The sequence below is a fragment of the Epargyreus clarus genome, unplaced genomic scaffold (assembly GCF_041222505.1).
Source record: "Epargyreus clarus isolate Ecla_fem2 unplaced genomic scaffold, WU_Ecla_fem_2.2 ptg000007l, whole genome shotgun sequence".
Classification (NCBI taxonomy): domain Eukaryota; kingdom Metazoa; phylum Arthropoda; class Insecta; order Lepidoptera; family Hesperiidae; genus Epargyreus; species Epargyreus clarus.
Window position 1 is genome coordinate 10,054,895 of NW_027332215.1, and position 20,347 is coordinate 10,075,241.

The following is a 20,347-nucleotide window of genomic DNA, read 5'->3' on the forward strand; positions in this document are numbered from 1 at the left end:
CTAAAATCACACAGAATCATTTGGAACGTTAACATCTGTGTTAAGTCACACAGAAAACCACTCAAACCTTACTGATAAAGTTATAATAGTTAGGGAAATATTTGTTGATTTTGTTATTGCCTGCAGAAATGAAATAAAAACAACGGAACCGTTGATTAAACAGTTATATCAAAAGGTCATAGTCGCAAGAAAGTAATATAAAAGTGCGTGACATGTCGTCGTCACGACACCGGGAACTCGTGAAGCTTGCGACACCCCCGATAACATATTTACAAACTACATATTATAGGTAGAATACTTATGATACTAACACGCAATAATTTAACCGTCTCAGCACTCTAGCCAGTTCCTAGATCCTGTATAGTAGGTACCATGAACATTGAACATACAAAATTCAGAACGGAAAATCCAGACCCCGAATAGAAATCTACATTTGTCCGTAAATTGTTACCACATCGTCACTTAAATGTTGAAAGTAAATAAATCTATATAAAGGGTACGTACCTAACGTATTAATGTTGTTTTAAAAAGAAAGTATATGATAAGTCGGATAATTTAATATTTTGTGAGTATAAAATCATACGATATAAATTAAAAATAACCTACTTTACGGAATAAAAAAATGCCACCACTTTTGAATCCGACTGTACAAAATGTATGTTTCATTCGTTAATAATTTATCAGCTCAGAATTGGATACAACGGGGGAAAACTTCCCAATGTGTGTGTAAGCTGTCTATCCAACTCTAGGGCATTACGGGCATGAGGACCGCAAAGCTCCAAGCGATGAATATAAATCCTACCCAAAACAATTATGTTTATTTTAGTAAATCGATTCAATTATCGTCAGTTCTGTTGAGCGATAATAGCGATGGCCGAATTCCCAGTTGGTACGAGTATTATTGATACGAGTACGTCATTTACGGCTGTTCAGATTCCGTCGACTGACTCGCCACATACTCAATAGCCATTCAATATTAATTCTGCAACGTTCACATTCAGCCGAGCGTAAAAGTATGTTAATGTGCTAGCTAAAGCCGACCCATAAAATAGAAAAAAGTTAGTCGCTATTTCGTTTAATTGCTCACCTGATCGACCGAGTAAATTCACCGATTGCGGAGATCTATATATCTTAAATAGAGCTTTTGAATTTACAAATCTATAAAAAAATCGACTCACACAAAAATGAAACCGCGATTGTTCCTCATGCGTTCCGTACATCGCGAACAAATTAAATGAAAAGGCGTCGAGTAATCGATCGCGACGAACACAATTTAAGCGTGCGCGAAAACGCAATCGGGCGCGACGTTGCAATTTGAGATTCATGTTCCATCTTAAATTATCGACAAGTTTAATAACAAGCGTAAAAGCAATAGCCGTAATCGCTGCAAATTAATTACTGTACTAGCTCCTAGCACGGAGAGAAACAATGAAGGAAACGAGGGTCGGTGAAGCGCGACCAAACTCGGGTGACCAAACGAGGTGGAGGTAATACGGATTAAGCGTTTGCCTTTTATTTTATGCGAGTGCAGTATTTTTTAAATTTTACCCTCAAAATCTAAACGATTTTGGGATCAAGGATACAGTGTTGCACTCCCTGCGACCTTACATTTGGGTACGAGATTGTCAATGTCTGATTAGACATATTCATGACAAAACATTATGGTTGAGGCGGTATTGAGATTGTAACGATGCCAAATTAACATCAAACTTTTCCTCAGGAATACTAGCTGCAATTAGTCAACGACGGCTTTTGATATATTCATATATGTAGTTCATGTATTGCACAATAAACAAATAAATAAATATATATGTGCTTACATGACTTTTATTACTTTTATTATTAATAACTTTCGGTACCACATCGATCAATCAAATATTTGGAAATTATAAGCATTCAAATTTTATGTACGCAGTTCAGTAAGAGGCGATAGTTGTAAAGTCTCTCTGATTTGATTGGCGCATCTATAGCGCCACGCCTTTTTCTTTCTAATAGTAACAGAGATCATGCTGGCGACTATCTCTCTAGAATAGCGACGTATGATTCGCTGAAATCAGATTAGTATTCGAATTTATTTGAGCCTGTACCCTTATGAGTTTTTACGTATTTCCCATTCTATTCCAATCAGTTCTGATACAATCCGCTGACTTGAAATATATGAGCAAATACGTAAACAAATCCCAAAACAGACATTTTTGTAAAAACGTAAAATCTCATACTAAGGTACTGGTAGCAAATTTGACACGCTTCCATATGGTATCAGTCGAGAAAAGTAAGAAGGTACAACTGCTCTAGGATATGTTGCAAAGTTATTGATCGCCATTCAGGTAAGAACAGACTATTCAGTACACTGCTACAAACTCCGTGTAGGTACTTAAAAAGGATTTTAAAGGATGGATATGGAGATGAATTATTAAAACTGAAGAGTTGTAAAGACTAGCTAACGGAGTAGTAAGAAAAGTTTCAGCCTAAAGAAAAATAAGCTGCGAAATTTTAACTCAAAAATATTTCCAAGTTCTGTACTGTGTTTTCATGTAAAAGAACAGCGAAACACCTGAAAACCGTCCCTCGCGAAGTAGGTTAAAATGTATACAGCGGTGGTGCGGAGTTTGGCTTATAAATAACATTTAGCCGGTGGGTCCACGCTCGAATTATGAGGTCGGAGGACTCAATTAAACTGTGCTACCGGACCCGGCTTTTATTGTGGACTCGCCGTGACCTCCCACCGGATTTTCAGATAAATGGACCCACTTTACGTTCGCGCAATATTCCGCCGAATAATGGTAATGATTCGACCGCAGTGGGGCGTGACGTCGCCGTATGTAAATGGTCATTGTGGTGCCGTACGTTTGTTTGTTGCATTTGGTCATACCCATTAATATTGGATTGAAATTGTAAAGATGTGACATAATTGTAATATGAAATTAAGTTTATTACAAGTACCTATGTTGTGTTTTGACAGGATTTAAAGGAATTTATATATCAACGCTTGGAAAAATCAAAAACTGTTTATTACTTTATCATAAAAATTAAAGTCTACGCAGATGAAGCCATTAGCGTAAGTTATACCTATAAGTTCTGATTTTCCATTTTTTTTACTTATTTACTGTTATACAACGCTTCACCCACACATCAATCGATATCGTAATATATATTTCTATCTCGTTATTTCCAGGATGCGGTATGTAGACATATGTATCATATTTTTAATAAAATATTACTTGTGAACAAATATGTAATCGGTTGAACCCGAGGTTGGACATGTTCCCAATAAATGTAAACTTAGCATAATGATCATGCATTACCATTAAATACGCGAAATTGCAGGTTATCGTTTTGACCAATTGATTAACCTATATTTGTACTTCTGTTAAAGGCTTCAGTATTTCTGTAATGCAATTTATTTATTAAATTTTATTGCAGAAAATTCATACTGGAAATTCATATTTATTAATATATTAGATCCAACCTCGTGATTCCTACGTGCAGTTTATTTTCTATAAAAATATGGTCGCTAGCCGCAAGTTATACCTATGTAATGTATATTTTTTATTAAATAATTAGTATTTAAAACAGAAACTAATCTTTAATAACTATATAGATAAAATAATATTGAACAAAGTTTGCCATAATTACGAACTTTGAAAATGGCGCGACATAACCGTATGCCGTATTGATAATGTAAAAAATATTTATGATTAGAAAGCAGATGTAGATAATTATAATTAATTATATCATGTTACTTCTATGTTATTTACAATTATAATTACTAAATATAGGAAATTTTAAGTAATAAAATAAACTTTAAACTATAAACTAAAAAAGGACTTATTTACAAAATATACAAGAAAATTATAAATAAAATAAGCCTTCTAAAATTTCCGTGTGAGGCATGGTTCCCAAAACGCTGGCGGCGTTTCCTTGCTGCACGGCAAGACTTAATCTTTGTGCAAAATAGCCGCCAGCTTTTTGGTCACCGGAAGCAGTTATGAATTAAATTAATTATGAATTTTCTAATGGGCATATTGACAATTTATGACAAAATTAATAGGCATTATGCTAAAGTTAAGTACATTCTTAACATGAGCACGCACGCATCAATTACACGGCCACAATTGTATAAATTACAATTGATCTGTCATAGACGTCTCTATAAATTTATTGCAGAATGAAATGGATCATTGATTAAGTAATAATTCAGCTATTTACATGGTTTTTGCAGATCAGATCATAGGGTGTTCCGAGTATATTGTAAAAACCCTCACTGCCCTCTCACATCACTGCTCACTGCTCATTGGTCAGAAGTGTAAAAAATGTACTGCTTAAATGTGAAATAGTTACACATGAGCTCTATGATATCATTTTTAGGGTTCCGTACCCAAAGGGTAAAAACGGAACCCTTGATTTTTTACAGATTATGTATACATGAGGCCGCTATAGCAGCAAATACTAAAAATTTTAAAAAGTTGAAAATAAATGGGGGTCGCCACACAAAAAACCGATATCTCGACGTTTTTCGCTTTATCTGTTGAACCGTAAAAAGGAAACAGTTCAAATTTTTACAATGTGTTATATAACAATAAAAATAATAATAACAAATACTAAAAATAAAAAATAATGAAATTGTTGGTGGTACGGAACCCTCCGTGTGCGAATTCGACTCCTACTTGGCCAATTACTTGATTCATAAAGTCAGTAAATGAACATCAAACAATGATATTAAGTTACACCCGCTCATATATTTCTGCATTTTATTAAAATTTTCCTGAAATCTTTCCCATGCAGATTATGAGAAAAAGAAGAAATTTGGAATACCGCTTGCATTGTTATACCCTTAAATCATTCTGAGTTATACAACAAAACTCACATACCTATCTAACGGTTTACTATAAGAATCTCCGAGACGTGTAAGGTCTATTCGCCCTTGGTCTACGTTATCGACTGTCCTAAAGCCTCATATTCAAGGGTCTAAACCTGGACCATTACCGCTACTCTAACTAACGTTTGCGGTGTCACGTGTCATTTGAAGAGTGTATGCTAACACTAGGGGACAAAGCGTCCAAGTCCTTAGGGTACCTAGGTAGGAGTACCTACAAGTTCCTCGGTCAGTTCCTGACCCCTCTTGAGGTTGATTGTAGATTCTCCATGCTTTCCCAGTGATCACTCAAAAAAGAAAACCCTTAATTTTATTTTCGTACCGACTTTTTTGTATGTCTTTGATAATGATTTGTATTATCAATCTTGCAATCAGCAGACTTGATTTTGTTCGACATACATTACTAATATAAATGCAAATTGCTAGTGACGTCAATTGCCAGATGGACCGCAATGATCAACATCAAGCGATCGAGAAACTGCAGTGCCTTCACGTCGGGACTGTCGTTGTCGTGATTGGAATATCACTGATGACGTACAATTGTTCGGCGTGCACGTCGGTCCCGATCTACTTGGTTGTTAGAGCTAGTGGAACGAGATTATCTCCGCGGTTTTGTAGCTTTCATCATCAAGTGGAACACATAATACGGTAGACAATACTTACTTGTTGTTATTATTGAGAATTATTGTCATAATAATATACAACTCCAAATGTTCAAAAAGAATTCTATATGAGTCAATTTTGAATTAACGGTATTACATTTTAATTTGCCATACCTATTTCTGCCTCATAACAGCAGTGTTAAACGCTGCTGTGTTCTGGTTTGAAGGGTGTGGTAACGGAGACATACTTTTCCGAGACGTTCCAGCTTAGTCCTCCGACCTCAGGTAGGAATATCTAATCCTATCTGGGGTTGATTACAGATGCAGGAACAACTTACCATCAGGTGTTCTGCATGCTCGTCTGCTACTCCTATATTTAAAAAAAAAATAAGCAAAACTATTTTAATAATATAATGTAAAATACGTAACGCTAATTATAACTGACTGTTCAATTATTCTAGAAGAATTTAAATGACTATACTACAGATTTTTGCATACTACAGTTCTTTTTCCAGCTATGTTATATATAACTAAGACCAGTAAATGCTTGGTTGTTAAACGCAGTTTCTGTTTGCATAACTTCTACCTAGAGAACCATATCAGAATGCTATTAACTATTAACTGCTTGCAGAGCTGAATGCTCAATTGAGTGCGTTCAATTAGACGTAAAATTGTTGCGGAATCGCGCACATTTGTACCTAAACGATTTACTAAACGTTATTGTTTTCCTACCCACTATTATGGTTCTCATTGACTGGACGATATCTGATAAACAAAACCGGTTAAATTTAAGTAGAAAATACATAATTACGTGTAATATTTATAATTAAATGCATTTACATATATTATTGTGTAGAAGTCTAGGTACCTACGTTATATTAATATATTTCTTTTTTTAATAAACTTTAATATGTAGTCAAAGATTTGTAGTAAAAGATAAAATAGTGAAGTTTCGAGTTTCTTGTACCTACATAAAAAATCTCTATATTTAAATATTCGTATTTATAACGCCTCGTGACTATGTTTGATTTTTAAAAGTAAAGCTACTGTAACCTAGTTTGAGAGGTGTGTTAAAATTGAGAAATGGGGTATTTTTGAGAAATGTAGCATATAATCGACCTGATGGTCACTACCGCACATCGTCATCGGTACCTAACAACTCCATATTGATCAAGGGTTCGTTTACAGATGCCTTTATCACTCCTGAGAACTAAAATGGTCGCCTCATATGTACTCGTAAGTCAGCTGGCATTCCTACCCACCCATCCATCGAATAGCAAGGACCGTTTACTCTACAAATAGATGTGATGAATTTTAACAACACAAAACATGATCTTTATTCACAGACATACTCAATAAAAACAATAACACATACAGCGATTACCTAAATTAAATACACAAGTTTAATAATAAAATTTGCCTCTACAAAAAACTGAGTTGTTTTAAATAGGCAGATAATCCCCTACCATGTGTCTCGATTCCGAACAATTGTTTACAACGACTTCGAGTTTAAATGAACAATTAAGTAGGCAAACGATGCAAACAATCTACTTAAATCACCTGATTGGTCAATATTAATGCCAATAAACGTAGTTTAAAGAATTTTCAGATAAGCGTGACAGGTTTGTCAAACTACTTACTCGTCGACATTTATGTGGTAATGGCAAACTATATACAGACTTTAAAATTACTATGTGATTAAATAAAGTATTAAGCCCATTATACATTATTGCGTCCTTGCGATCACTTGGATTCAATGTTGTTGTTTAATTTTATAGTATCTTACAAAAGCGATTATCATTCGAGTTTTCGTGGTATGTGAATTTCTTGAATAATTAGGACTTAAACACATATCGTAAAATTTTAAAGCTTTTATGCAGTTGACTCCGAGAAACATGGCGGGTTTGGTTAACAAAAACGATCTTTAATCTTAAGTTTAATTACTATTGGATCGTTAATATGAATTAAGTATTGTATGCAGCCGTACTTACGTTGTTACGAATTTTATTATTATAAGTAGCCACAAAAGTTCCAATAGAACACTGCTTAATTATGTTTAGGCTTAGAGTAATGTAATTGTAATTTAGAACAATTCTATTGTACAACGTATACTCGTATATAATATTTCAAAAAACGAAGAATTTAGGACCATTCAATCTAACACGACATGCACATAATATTCTAAAAAAATGAATTTTGATATTTAAATTTTGAACATATCAAAATATTTTTAGACTGACTTTTGGCAACTCGTCAATCTCTTCAGTCGTTCGTCAAAGGTAATTAATTTAAATAGGACTAAACATAGAAATAGTCATATATTTACATTTTGATGAAACTTGTACAAAGGTCATTAAAATACCTATAATATGTAAATATTATAGGTATATAAATAGGTATAGGTATAGAAATCCTTATTAGTGTTTCACCAATTTCATTTTAAGTATTAAGTATAAAAGTTAAGGTAGTTAAAGACTTCGATGAACTGTACCCTTCGTATGAGTTTTTACGTTTTTAGTCCGCTAAGGACGCTGATTGGAAATGTATGGGCAAATACGTAAATAAATACAAAAACAGTTATTTTTGTAAAAATGCCAAACTATCATAATCGGTTTTAACCCTCCAACGGAAGCCAGCCTGTGAATTCAAACAGACAATATTTTTAGGTGATCCATCACCCAGCCAGGCGACAAACGGATAAAGTGGTTTTATTGGGATTAACTTTAAATCCATCGATGCACTTGCAAAAATTGTTTCATATTCCCATTGATGGGTTTTATTGCTCTTAATTGAAAATAATGCTCGTGACAAAAAATATAGTGTGAAAAGATTTTTATGTTGGTTTTTTGTGAGATTAACCTTGGGATAGGATGAATCGATTTTAATTGAACTTTAAGAACAGATATAGGATCTTGTATAGAAACATCTAGACAGACTTTGTATAGACATATAAAGGATTCCAAGTTCAAAGTTTGAAAGTGTGTTTGGTCGATTAATAAATGGTTACTACGTGGTGTCATTTTCAATATTTTGTCCTATAACCCTCAGTGTATAAATTCGTCACTGTTACGGCTTGAAATAAATAAACTTAGAAGTTTTCAAACATGAAATGTTTTTATGCGAAAAATTGTTTATACGGCGCGATAAGAGTCCTTCGGCGTCCCAGGGACAGGTGATTCAAATGTCAAGAGATAATGACAAAAAGACCATAATTTATATTCTGGACACATTAACTTTATTATAGTTTTATTACGGTTTCATACTTTCGGTCAGCCTTTATATGAAAGGACGTAAGGAGTAAATTGATTAAAGTCGCGCCGTCGTGAGATAAAACAATATGTAATACATACATCGGCACCAGATAATGTAAAGCTAATTATGTCGGCGACTACAAAAAACACTTAATTGACAGTTAACTGGGCATTTATTAGAGTACTTTTTGTTGTATAAATAAATTATTTTGTTCGTTCGTAATACTACCAATTGACCATTCTAAATACCTACTTATCCAGGTTTCGTACTACTTTACTACCTAGTAATAATGGGTTGTTACGATAATATAGTGGAAGGCTGTCTATGTGTCTGTTAATAAATGTAAGTAGATTTTTATTGGACGCGCGAGGCACAATTCTTAGGGAGATCTGCTGGCCATATAATAAGTTTAGCTTCTAGATATATCTAAGCTAAGACTAACCGTAGCCTAGGCGTATATTTAACAGTAACTTACATTTAAAAATATATATTTGTTAGGACATAAATATTATGAACGTTACGCATATATGCGACAATGACCACTTGTCTTATCAGTTGAACCGCTCTCCCCTTACTATGACGTCATAACAATAGTACAGTTTTCCACCAAGCCGTCATTATAAATATTAAGTAATAGATGCAATATTACTTTTTTATTGTACCTATGATGGATAAGAAAGTCGGTAGAGTCAGTATGGAGCTACCGGGTGAGTAGCTACCGCTATTTTCAGTCTGACGAGTCTGCGTTTCGGTCAAAGGATGTAGATGCCAGCTGATTTACATGAGGTAACCATCATAGCCCTTAAGAGTGACAACAAATCTGTGATCCATAGAAAATGTTCCGTAACTCTGTATTTATAATCCAATGGAATGCAAGTTCATTTGCTACTCCAATCTTATGTATTTATTATTCGTCGTCGGTACCTTTTGAACGGTTCCCCGTCGTAAAGAAAAAAAGGGGGTTTTTATAAGTTTGCTAATATTTTACCCCGTTTAAGCAAGTAATTAATTAGTTATTGCTAACACGAGCATGATTTCTAAAAATCTGATATGCTTGTCTGGTGTTTGAACCCAGGACTTTTAGGCAATGGCATATTATATTACGTTAAAATGTTTAATATGATGTGGTAGATACACTCACTATTACATGTACCTATAGTACAGTATATTAAAATCTTTATTTTTTTGTAATTATTATGTAGTGACAAAAACAACGTTACTAATTAAGAATCAGAAGACTACATACCGCTATCTTGATTAATTATAATAAATAAATGTAGATTGATAAAGATGTTGATATATAAAATGAATAGTGAGTATCTACCTTACTGTTTTTGCTTTGTAATTTTATCATTATATTCTATTATGTAAGTATGTATGGTAACACTTCTACCAATAAAGTAGTATTTTGTCTTAGTTGGTAAGTTATGAAAAATATTATCAATATTTTTTTCTTAGTTAAGGCAAAAGCATGTGTGTTTTTAAACTGTACCGAAAAGAAAACGTTCTGAGATGTTTCTTATTTTAAATAATATGAAAAACAAGTGTTATAAAAATCAGTCGCGGGTCGGTATTTTGTTTGTCTCAGGCACTTACTTGCCAAACCTTTACTTTTACTTCTATCCTAATAAGTAAGTAAGTAAGGTACTTATCCGAAATCCCCGTTAACCAGTAAGATTTTTGTACAATATTCACTAATATTAATACCTCTAATATAGAATACAAATTTAGTGAACTAAATAACTATTCAGCATTTTAAATGAATGCCAATATTTTTAGCGTTCCGTACCCAAATAGGTAAAAACGAAACCATATTATTAAGACTTCGCTGTCTGTCCGTGCCCGTGTCCGTCTGTCTCTGGAACCGTAATAGTTAGACATTTGAAATTTTTACAGTGGATGCATAACGGTGGCTGCTATAACAACAAATACTAATAATAAAATAAAGATGAATATTAAAGGGGGTCTCCATACCGGTATTTTCCGATCTAACTGTTAAACCGTAGTAGGAAGAAAGGTGAAATTTTTACAATCCATTTACTATAACTGCGGTTACTATAACTGTTATTATAATAAATACAAATAAGAACAATAAAACATATTTTAATGCGGTTATTTTATAACAATAAGTAAAATATAACGAACATCTGGTGGTCCGGAACGCTCCAAGTGCGAGTTTGACTCGTACTTGGCGAATTTTTTATCCTAACACCTTCGAGCCTTAAGGCTAGTATCCTAACTAGCTTTTTAGCAGGTGATTACAGTTTTTGCGATTAGTGTTTGTTCGCGGCAGCTTTCAAAAAACACCCACCATCGTTAAATATAGCATGTCTGGAGGCTTTAACGAAATAAGTGTTTATTTTGTTTGGGAAAGTTGTAGCCTTTCTTAGAATTAGTTCTCATCGTCAAATTTTGTGGAATCAGTCTATTTTGAAATTGAGCTATATTATTTATTAGTTACAAACATTTTATTATCATTTTTCGACTTCGTCTTGTCTGTACCTGGTAATTTTAATGTATATTCATAGTAAATGTCATGATTAAGAAATACCTAAGTAGGAAGGAATCAATTATCTTAAATAAATTTCTTATATCCTGGAGTTAAGTTTTGAATTCCAGAATACAAATAGCGCCATTCTACTATAAATAACAGGTACTTATACCTGTTATTATGGAAGATGGAAAAACGTGACTCCGTTTTATAAAATAAATAATATTAAAATCGTATCGTAAAAATGTATTTTAATAGATATCAATTGACAAAAAATACCTACTTGCAACTTATTCCCGTGCATTTTAAATTTCGATAACAATCTGTTAATATTAAATTTATTATCTAACAAATATCATAATTGTATTGTCATTTCAATTAAGATATTGTTTTACATAATGCATATTAATTATCTGCGAAAATATAATATGTAAAATACTTCTCCACATATTTTTAGAACAATTATGTTACAAGTTCATATACTACCGCTGTAACATTTTTAGTAATGGGTATAGACCAATACATTATGGTTTGATTCGTGCGGTACTTATTTCTAATGAAACAGTTCTTCCGTTTCGGTGAATGGATATCGATACTTTAATTCGCAAATCAGCCAACTCCACTTTTTGTCAAAATGTTTTTTTTTAATTTATTTTGATAGTAGGTAAATGGCGTTGAACGAAGTCAAAATAAATAAAAAAAATATTTTGACAAAAAGTGGAGTTGACTGATTTGCGAATTAAGGCATCGATATGTTTCTTGATTCATTTACATATGAAGCGACTTTCTCAGTCCTTCGGAATGGCAAAGCGTTTATGATCGGCTTCAATGGCCTAGGTGGTACGTGATTTTATGAAGATGGTTGCCGATGTCTACCGTATATAGTAACCGTATAAGGCACTCCAATTTAGTTCTCCGGGGTAGTAAATCACTATAAAGTTCTGCCGGAATACTCAGGCGTTGGATTTAAGATCGGGTGCAAATGTCTAGATGATGGTGACCACTGAACATCGGGTGGGCTCTATTCTCATTCTACTACTTTCAGTGGCAAACTTAAACATTTGCCGCTTGCAGGCTATTTGCGCAGAATAGCCCTGCACTGTCTGCTTCTAAATCCCTGCCCTACTATATCTTAGTGTCTGGTATGATATGATGGGTTCACCTGGTATTCCAGTATTTTTAATATATTTTGACTAATAATATATTTTGGGCCTAAGATCACCCTGCATACATGCAATGCATGCAATTACAGAATAGTTAAAATTTTACTTAAAAATAAATAATATGTTCGGACCTTAATGAGGCTCCTTGGCGAACCTTTAAAACACTTCGTTTAGTTGTTTCTACGTATGATCTTAAGGCACATATCATTAAGATGTAATTAAAATAAAAATTAGCATAGAACCTATTTTGAAATTAAAAATTGAATGTGCAATTTCATTCATTTGAACAGATGTTGTCGATGTGTTAAAATATGAATACAAAAACTAATTCCATTAAGAGGTTTCTGTCAACCTTCCTAACTTATGCCTTGTAAGACTTTAGCAGTGTTATAATAGCTATAATTATATAATATCTTTGTGTTGATTAAATTTTAACTCTTAAATGTTAACTTTATACTTATACCGTAGGTATGTTGTTTTACCTAATTATCTTTAATACTGATATATTAAGTACCTATTTATTATACTTTAATAACTATTAGGTATATAGTTATATCCTTTATTTTAAACCTCAAATCTGTTTTTATATGTAACAATAGGTAAAAAATGTAAAAAACATCAATAATAATAAACCGCCCAATAATTTTACTTAAGTATTTATCAAATAAATTGAGCAATTAATGGTGTTAAGGCTAATAAATAAATTTTCATTTGTTTCTATAATTAATAAGTTTGGACATGAATAAAAACTACATTTACAAGGTAATTTCAGTAGGTAAGTTAGATGACTACTCTTTTAATTAGTTGTTTCTTGTATTGTATATAAGTGACAAGTGTGGAATAATGTAGAGTATGGAAACAGTGTTTTGGGCATTTAAGGAGAGATGATAACATATTATAGGCCTATCATCTATCATCCGGTGATAATCACTCATATGCGTACAAAGATATATTCAAATGCAGAGATATCTTTTAAAGGATAATCTGCCTTTGGCTTGATTTTGGTGCTTTTAAAGACTTTTACGTCACACCGCTTCAAGAGTGTTATAAAAGTAAGTTTTAACTTAGTTCTTAAGAGAAGGAACGCAGTTGTGATATTTACCCACGAATATATTATTGTGATTTTTATAGGTATATAATCTTTTCCTGTGTTCTGTTCATAATATGAATAATAGTAATGAAAAAAATGCGGAGTTTTTATTAATAATAAAAATAATTTGGAACATTTACCATATACCTACCAAACAAAATAACTATAGATAGATTTACATTATATTATAATAACATTTTATCATTACTTATATTACAAAAAATGAAATACTTAAAATATTGAAAGGTTCACTAGAACAGTGCTCGTAGGTGAATAAATAATATTAATTATAATAGATATTACAAAATTGTATACGTTTACAGTAATATAAGGAATCTTAAGTACTTAATTATAAATAATTGGTGTTAAGAACAATATTTAATTAAAACAGACCAGTATTTTCGCTTGTCGAAGGTAGCTGTTATAATAAATTTGTGTAAAAACTTAAGTTATGATTAGAACATTAAATAACATTAATAATTTTATACATTATTGAACTATATTTTAATAGATTATGTGTTGTGTAGCTTAAATATTTCTAGATATGTAGGTTCGAACCTACTACAAATTAGCCTACTTTAGCATTGAGCGACGGATAACCAGATAGCCTATAAAGATTGCAGAAAAATAATACGTAGATATCGATAAAAATATTATATAATGAGTCAATAAATATGTAGCTCAAAGTGTGTTGCATTTTAAACATATAATTGGCAAATTTCTTAAATATTTTTTCGGATCTTGTTAATAAACAGTTGTAAAATATTTGTAGACGCACGGGCACTTTTTAATAAATATATCAACATCAAAAAAAAGTTAAATCATTTAATAACGAATAAAGAGTAAATAATTTCAAAAATATTATAACTATAAGGGCTTACACTATAAGATAAGCATTACAAAATTACGTATTAACCCCACTTTACTTATTTAATGCAATGTAGAGTATCTATTGTAGAGTCAAAAAATGTGTATGCTTATAGGAAAATCTAAAGGTAACAAGTAAAATTTAGGTGTAGTTTGACAAGTTATTTAATTCAATATTCAATATTAATTGAGTTTCAAATGAAAGTAACTTAAATAATCATATAATAAGTAGGTAAATCTATTTCATTTTAATGGGCGATCATTACAAAGGTCCCATACAATAGAATTCATACGATGATTTGAAAGTATTTGACATTTTTTTGTAAATTTAAACTGATGTTTTAATGCAATTTAATTCACAGGTGTAAGGCTCAGTAGAAAGTTGACATTTTATTTCAAAACGTAGATACTTTCTGCATATGATTATTTTGTAGTAAATACATATGTTATTACACGTGGACTGACCTGCGAGGCGGGCGGGTATGTGTAGCCGAATTGTGCGTACGCTGCCATGGGGACGATCATAAGGGCGGCTTCACACAACACACTGTCTCTCGAAGTCTATTACCGGACGGGTTAAGTACTAGTGCAAAATTAAGTAAACGTATCACAGTTGTTTGTATGCGCGACGGCTGCGCGGCGCGCCATCCCTGCGGGTCAGGGTGCCGGGGCGCGCGCACCTCGCATGCCGGGATCCTCGCCGTCGGCCAACACCTTCGCGCGAACGTTTCTCGACACCGACTGGCGCGCGCCCGGTCTAGACGCCCCTCCACCGAAGGCCTGAGCGATTTTCACTCCGCCCCATAGGCGGAGTCTGCCGAAACTCGCCAATGATATCCTCAGTTTTCTGTCCCTCTCGAAACTCCGACAGAAAACTCGAGATCTCATTGGACGCTTTCATCCCCTCCACGAAGAAACCCCGCCCATTCGAACGGATCCGCCCACACCCGAGTGGGGCGAAGGAAAAAAGCGGCAGTCGGGCCGAGTTGATCATGTTTATGGGTTTTCGGCGAGACACTCGCTGGGTGTACCACGGCCAAACAAATCTCTAGTGGCAAAAAATGGCTCGGCCGGGGACAAGTTGTTTCACCTCGTCAGATTTACGTACACCGCCGCGTAGAGTTAAGAATCGACTTTATCGACTCTACCTATACTTGTCTATCCATTTAGGTGTTTATGAATGCGATACCACTTTATAGCGCTAAAGAGGGATAAAATGTAGAGATATAAACACAACAAGTTCTAATTTTTATTTCTAGTACATCGCAGAAGGCTAATACGTAGAGTTAAGATAGAGCTGAGTAATGTATTTAAAAAAGTAGTTACTGCCATAATGGTATTATAAATACGTTTGGACTTAAACCGTATTAAATAAAAATGTAGAGCTTTAAATCATCAGGTAAAATTACTCTTGATACCGGCTATGATGAAAATATTTATATTTAAAAGATTACTGTAGCCAAAAAGTACTTATAACAGTTTTTAAACAAATGTGGGGAGGAATTACTAACTTTACAATTCTTTAAAGAAGATATTATATTATATTCATAAAATATCTACTTGTACCCAATAATGTAATTAGGTATTATATTTTAAAAACCAAATAAGTAGGGTCTCTCTTAGTTATATTTGAATATTCACTTTATTAATTTTTTAATTTAATAAAAAAAATATATATTTAAATACCTACTTACCTACATTTTATTGATATCACAATTATTATGCCTACGTGACGTGTTGTATTAAAAAAATATAAGCAATGAAACAACAAAAATTGTAAACGTACAAAATGTAACAACCAATACCTTAAAATTTTACTACCTGATATAAAATTCGTAACTAAATACTAAATACTCTATGCTATGGTATTTATTATCGAGAAGTTTTACTTCTCTGAATTTTTTTAATCTAATAACCCTAAAGTACCTACCTACCAAAAAAGAAATACTTTAAAATTTAGCACAAATTTGTAAAATAATTTTGTAGGAATGCTCTACGGTGTTTACTGTCAAAAATGTTACCTTGGTAATATTTTTTATAATGACAAATTTTACACATAATATTGAGTTTGTATTTTGTACATAATTATATTTTTAAAACAACCATGATTCTATTTATTGTTTAATACTCAAACTGTAAGAAGCTAATTTTATTGTTTACACAATTAATATTAGTTAGCTATTAGAAATCGAAGGATAAAAAATACGAAATACCTATTTTAAAATTTTATTAAGTTTAAATCTTTGATGGTGGTGAATCCTTTGTGGCTCGACTCCGGCGGCACCACCGCCACACCTATGTCTGCCTAATAGCAGTGTTAAACGCTGCTGTATTCTGATTTGAAGGGTGTCGTAAGGGAGACATACTTTTCCGAGGCGTTCCAGCTTAGTCCTCAGGGGTAGCGGCGCATTGGCCGACCTCAGGTAGGAATATCTAATTCTATCTGGGGTTAATTACAAATGTTCATGGGGGTACTGCCCCACTTACTATCAGGTGGACTGCATGCTCGTCTGCTACTCCTATGTGATAAAAAAGCTACAGCAATTATACGTACAGCCGTATAAATTAGGACTTTGTCGCCATAACATTATTTTTGTATAAACCGTTAATATAAATAAATAGTACTGGTATAAACAAACGTAGAGCGATTATTTAACAACATCGATTGAGAAGTAGGTATAATAGGGGTTAAGAAACTTGGACTCTCGATTGAGGGGTCCAAGGTTCAAAACCCAGGCACTTCTGATTTTTCAAAATAATGTGCGTATTAGAAATTAATTATAACTTGCTTAAACGAGGAAAAAAAACATCGTGAGGAAACTTGCACACCACAGAGATTAAAAATAAAATCTCAAGGGAATATGACGTCTACCAATATACGTAGTCTTGATGGTTAATTGATGATGATGATATAAGTATCTATCACTAGTAGATAATCTCTTGTTAGAATAATCAGCTGATATCTATTTATAAATTAGTATTATTTAATTGTAAGTAAACTATTTTTCGTTGATTTTAAACTGCTTCAAATAATCAAATGTAGATCGGTCGTATATTCCGCGTAGACATTATGATGAGTAGACTTAAAATAGCTTATCCTATATTGGTCAGTTTGTTATTGAAGAAATGTGGAATTATCAACATGCTCATAACTTGCTTTCCCGTCATCGTAGCAAAATAAATATAAGCTATAAATATAAAGTACGTGGATAAATTAGTTTTATAATCAACTTCGCATTACTGTTCCACTTTTGAACACCGGTTTTCTTTTAGGAAAAAAATACGACTAGGTTGGTCAAGTGCATTTTGTTATCACTTCCCTTTAAAATATTTTCTTAGAATCATTTTCAGATTAGTAAATTATTTTGAAAAATAGGGGGTATGCAGGTCCTAAAGGTAGGTGTAGCAATTCTGATTTCAACATGAGTTGGTCACCTTAGTCCTCAGGACAGGCAATAATCTGTGATCAATCAGTACCTTTAATATGAGTTTTTACGTTTTTACAAAAATTACTTATTGTATTTGTTTACGTATTTGCCCGTACATTTGCAATCAGCGCCCCCAGCGTACTGTATCAGAACTGATTGGAAATGTATGGGAAATACTTAAACAAATACAAAAACAGTCGTTTTCTAAAAACGTAAAACCTCATACTAAGGGATAGTAGTTCTACATACAGAACTTTTATTCTTTGTGGAGTTACTTAGATTCCCATTGGCAGCAGTGACCACTTATAACCATGTGGACTGAAAGCTTCGAATATAAGTTCTATAAGGAGGCGTTTTCTTAATACAACCCAGCTTATACGTATTGACTACTGACATAACCGTTTCACAAGCTTTCACAAGTAATACACGTACGTTTAATGACTGTGTGAACGATTACTTTTATGTAGTTCAATCAAGGAGAAAGCCTATCTATTTTATTTGTGTCTAAATTTCAATTATTGTTGACCATAAACTGACTATAAAGATGCGGTTTATGTCCATGTGAATTTATCTATCATGCGTTTCGCATAGATCACGTGGAATGTAACGATTATAGAAAAGTACTTAGATATCTATTACACATTACATATTCATATTACATAGCTTAGGAGCCTAGTTTGATTTCTTTTTTTTATAATATAGGAGTAGCAGACGAGCATGCAGTCCACCTGATGGTAAGTGGCTACTGCCATCAACGGACATCAGTAATCAACCTCAGATAGGGTTAGATATTCCTACTTGATATCGACCACAAATCAAATCAAATCAAACCAGAATCGTGGCAGATGTACCGCCGGAGTTGAACCTCAAAGGTTTCTACCACATTCTGGAAATTCGGCCTTTCGTACTAGAATTCGAGGCTTGAATTTTTAAGTGTTTCGCTCTGATTTTTAAGTGTTAAAAATTAATTATCATAAAAATGGTGAACGAAAAGTCGCCAATGAACTTAGGTACAGGCCTAAATATAAAATACGCAATAATTAAGTAGTTGTCGTTAACCCTTTACTGTCTCACTGCTGGGCACGGGTCACTTCTCAGAAGAAGGATCACGCCGTAGTCCACTGCACTAACTAAGTGCATATTGGTGGACTTGGCATACATTTGAGAACTATGTTTTCAAATCTCAGATGTGCAGGTTTCCTAGCGATATTTTCCTTCATTAAAACAAGTGCTAATCAAGCGGATAACACTGCTGATATGAGGCAGAAATAGGTGGTGCTGCCGGAGTAGAACCACAAAGGGTTCTACCACCTTCGAATTATGTGTGAGGAGTTGATGCGAAGGTTTCTTTCTTCACATTTTTAAAGATTACTTGTGTCCTGGGATGAAGAGGTAGAGAGAATAGGTAGAGCACATCATGGTTTTTATTGAATCACAAAACACTAGTGCTACATTTTAGGGTTCCGTGCCGAAAAAGTAAAAACGGAAACCAATTACTAATCCTCCGCTGTGTAAATACTAAAAATAAAAAAGTTTTTAAATACAAATACAAGAAATCGCTATTTTTCTGCGTTTTTACTTTATCTATTGAACCCTAATAGGTAGACACCTATTAGACCACCTAGTAGAAACCTAATAACTAGACAGGTAACTTGAAGGTGGTAGAACCCTTTGTGGTTCGACTCCGGCGGCACCACCGCCACACCTATTTCTGCCTAATAACAGCAGTGTTAGGCGCTGCTGTGTTGCGGTTTGAAGGGTGTGGTAAGGGAGACAGACTTTTCCGAGGCGTTCCAGCTTAGTCCTCCAGGGTAGCGGCGCATCTGTGGCCGACCTCAGGTGGGAATATCTAATCCTATCTGGGGTTGATTACAGATGTCGATGGGCGGCAATAGCCACTTACCATCAGGTGAACTGCATGCTCGTCTTCTACTCTTATATTATATAAAAAAAAAAACACTTAAAATTTTCACAATGTATTCACTTATTATGGCTACTATGGAAATAAATACTGAAAAAAATGATAAAAATTTGATGGTTATTATTCTACCTTATAATAGCCTTGCTATGGTTTGCGTATGTAGTATTGTTGAGACATTTTCACGGGACATTTCATTAATTTTATTTCGAAGAATAAAGTTATTTACTCAGATAAACAATAATTTGACAAAAAACCTAATTATGTGAATAATTTAATAGTACATATTTAAGGTCAAATAATTCTATATATGGGTAATTCTACATATTAATAGATAATAGCAGGTACCTACCTAATTGTTATTTTTCCAAAGTATTACTTGTTTTATAGATAATTCGTTCGGTAATTAACGCCGTACTTATTTTCAAAGAGTTGATAAATACGTTGGTGGTATAAGCTAATGTTACACACAGTTTAGTTCTTTGATACGTATGCAAGAACGTTGAGAGTCATTTGTAGAAATGGGCCTCCTACCAGCTGTAAATCAATAAACAATTAAACAAAAACAGTCCTTATAATGACGAAATAAACGTTGTTGTTGATCAATTCCCGATTTTTTAAATGCACTATAACAACGTGTATTATGCAAAGCGGCCCTTC

General features: G+C 33.4%; 1 protein-coding gene across 2 annotated transcripts in view; it reads right to left on the minus strand.

Annotated features, from left to right (window-relative positions):
• The window catches only part of LOC140743362 (homeobox protein caupolican), a 134,269-nt gene that overhangs the window by 57,289 nt on the left and 56,633 nt on the right, over positions 1–20,347 (minus strand). The window contains exon 1 of one of the 2 annotated variants that reach the window (XM_073074539.1): positions 14,807–15,100. The exons of the other annotated variant lie outside the window; for it this stretch is intronic. Coding sequence (XP_072930640.1) covers positions 14,807–14,866 — 60 coding nt within the window. The 5' untranslated portion in view covers positions 14,867–15,100. Of the gene's footprint in view, positions 1–14,806; positions 15,101–20,347 lie in introns of those variants that run through there. 2 annotated transcript variants of the gene reach the window in all.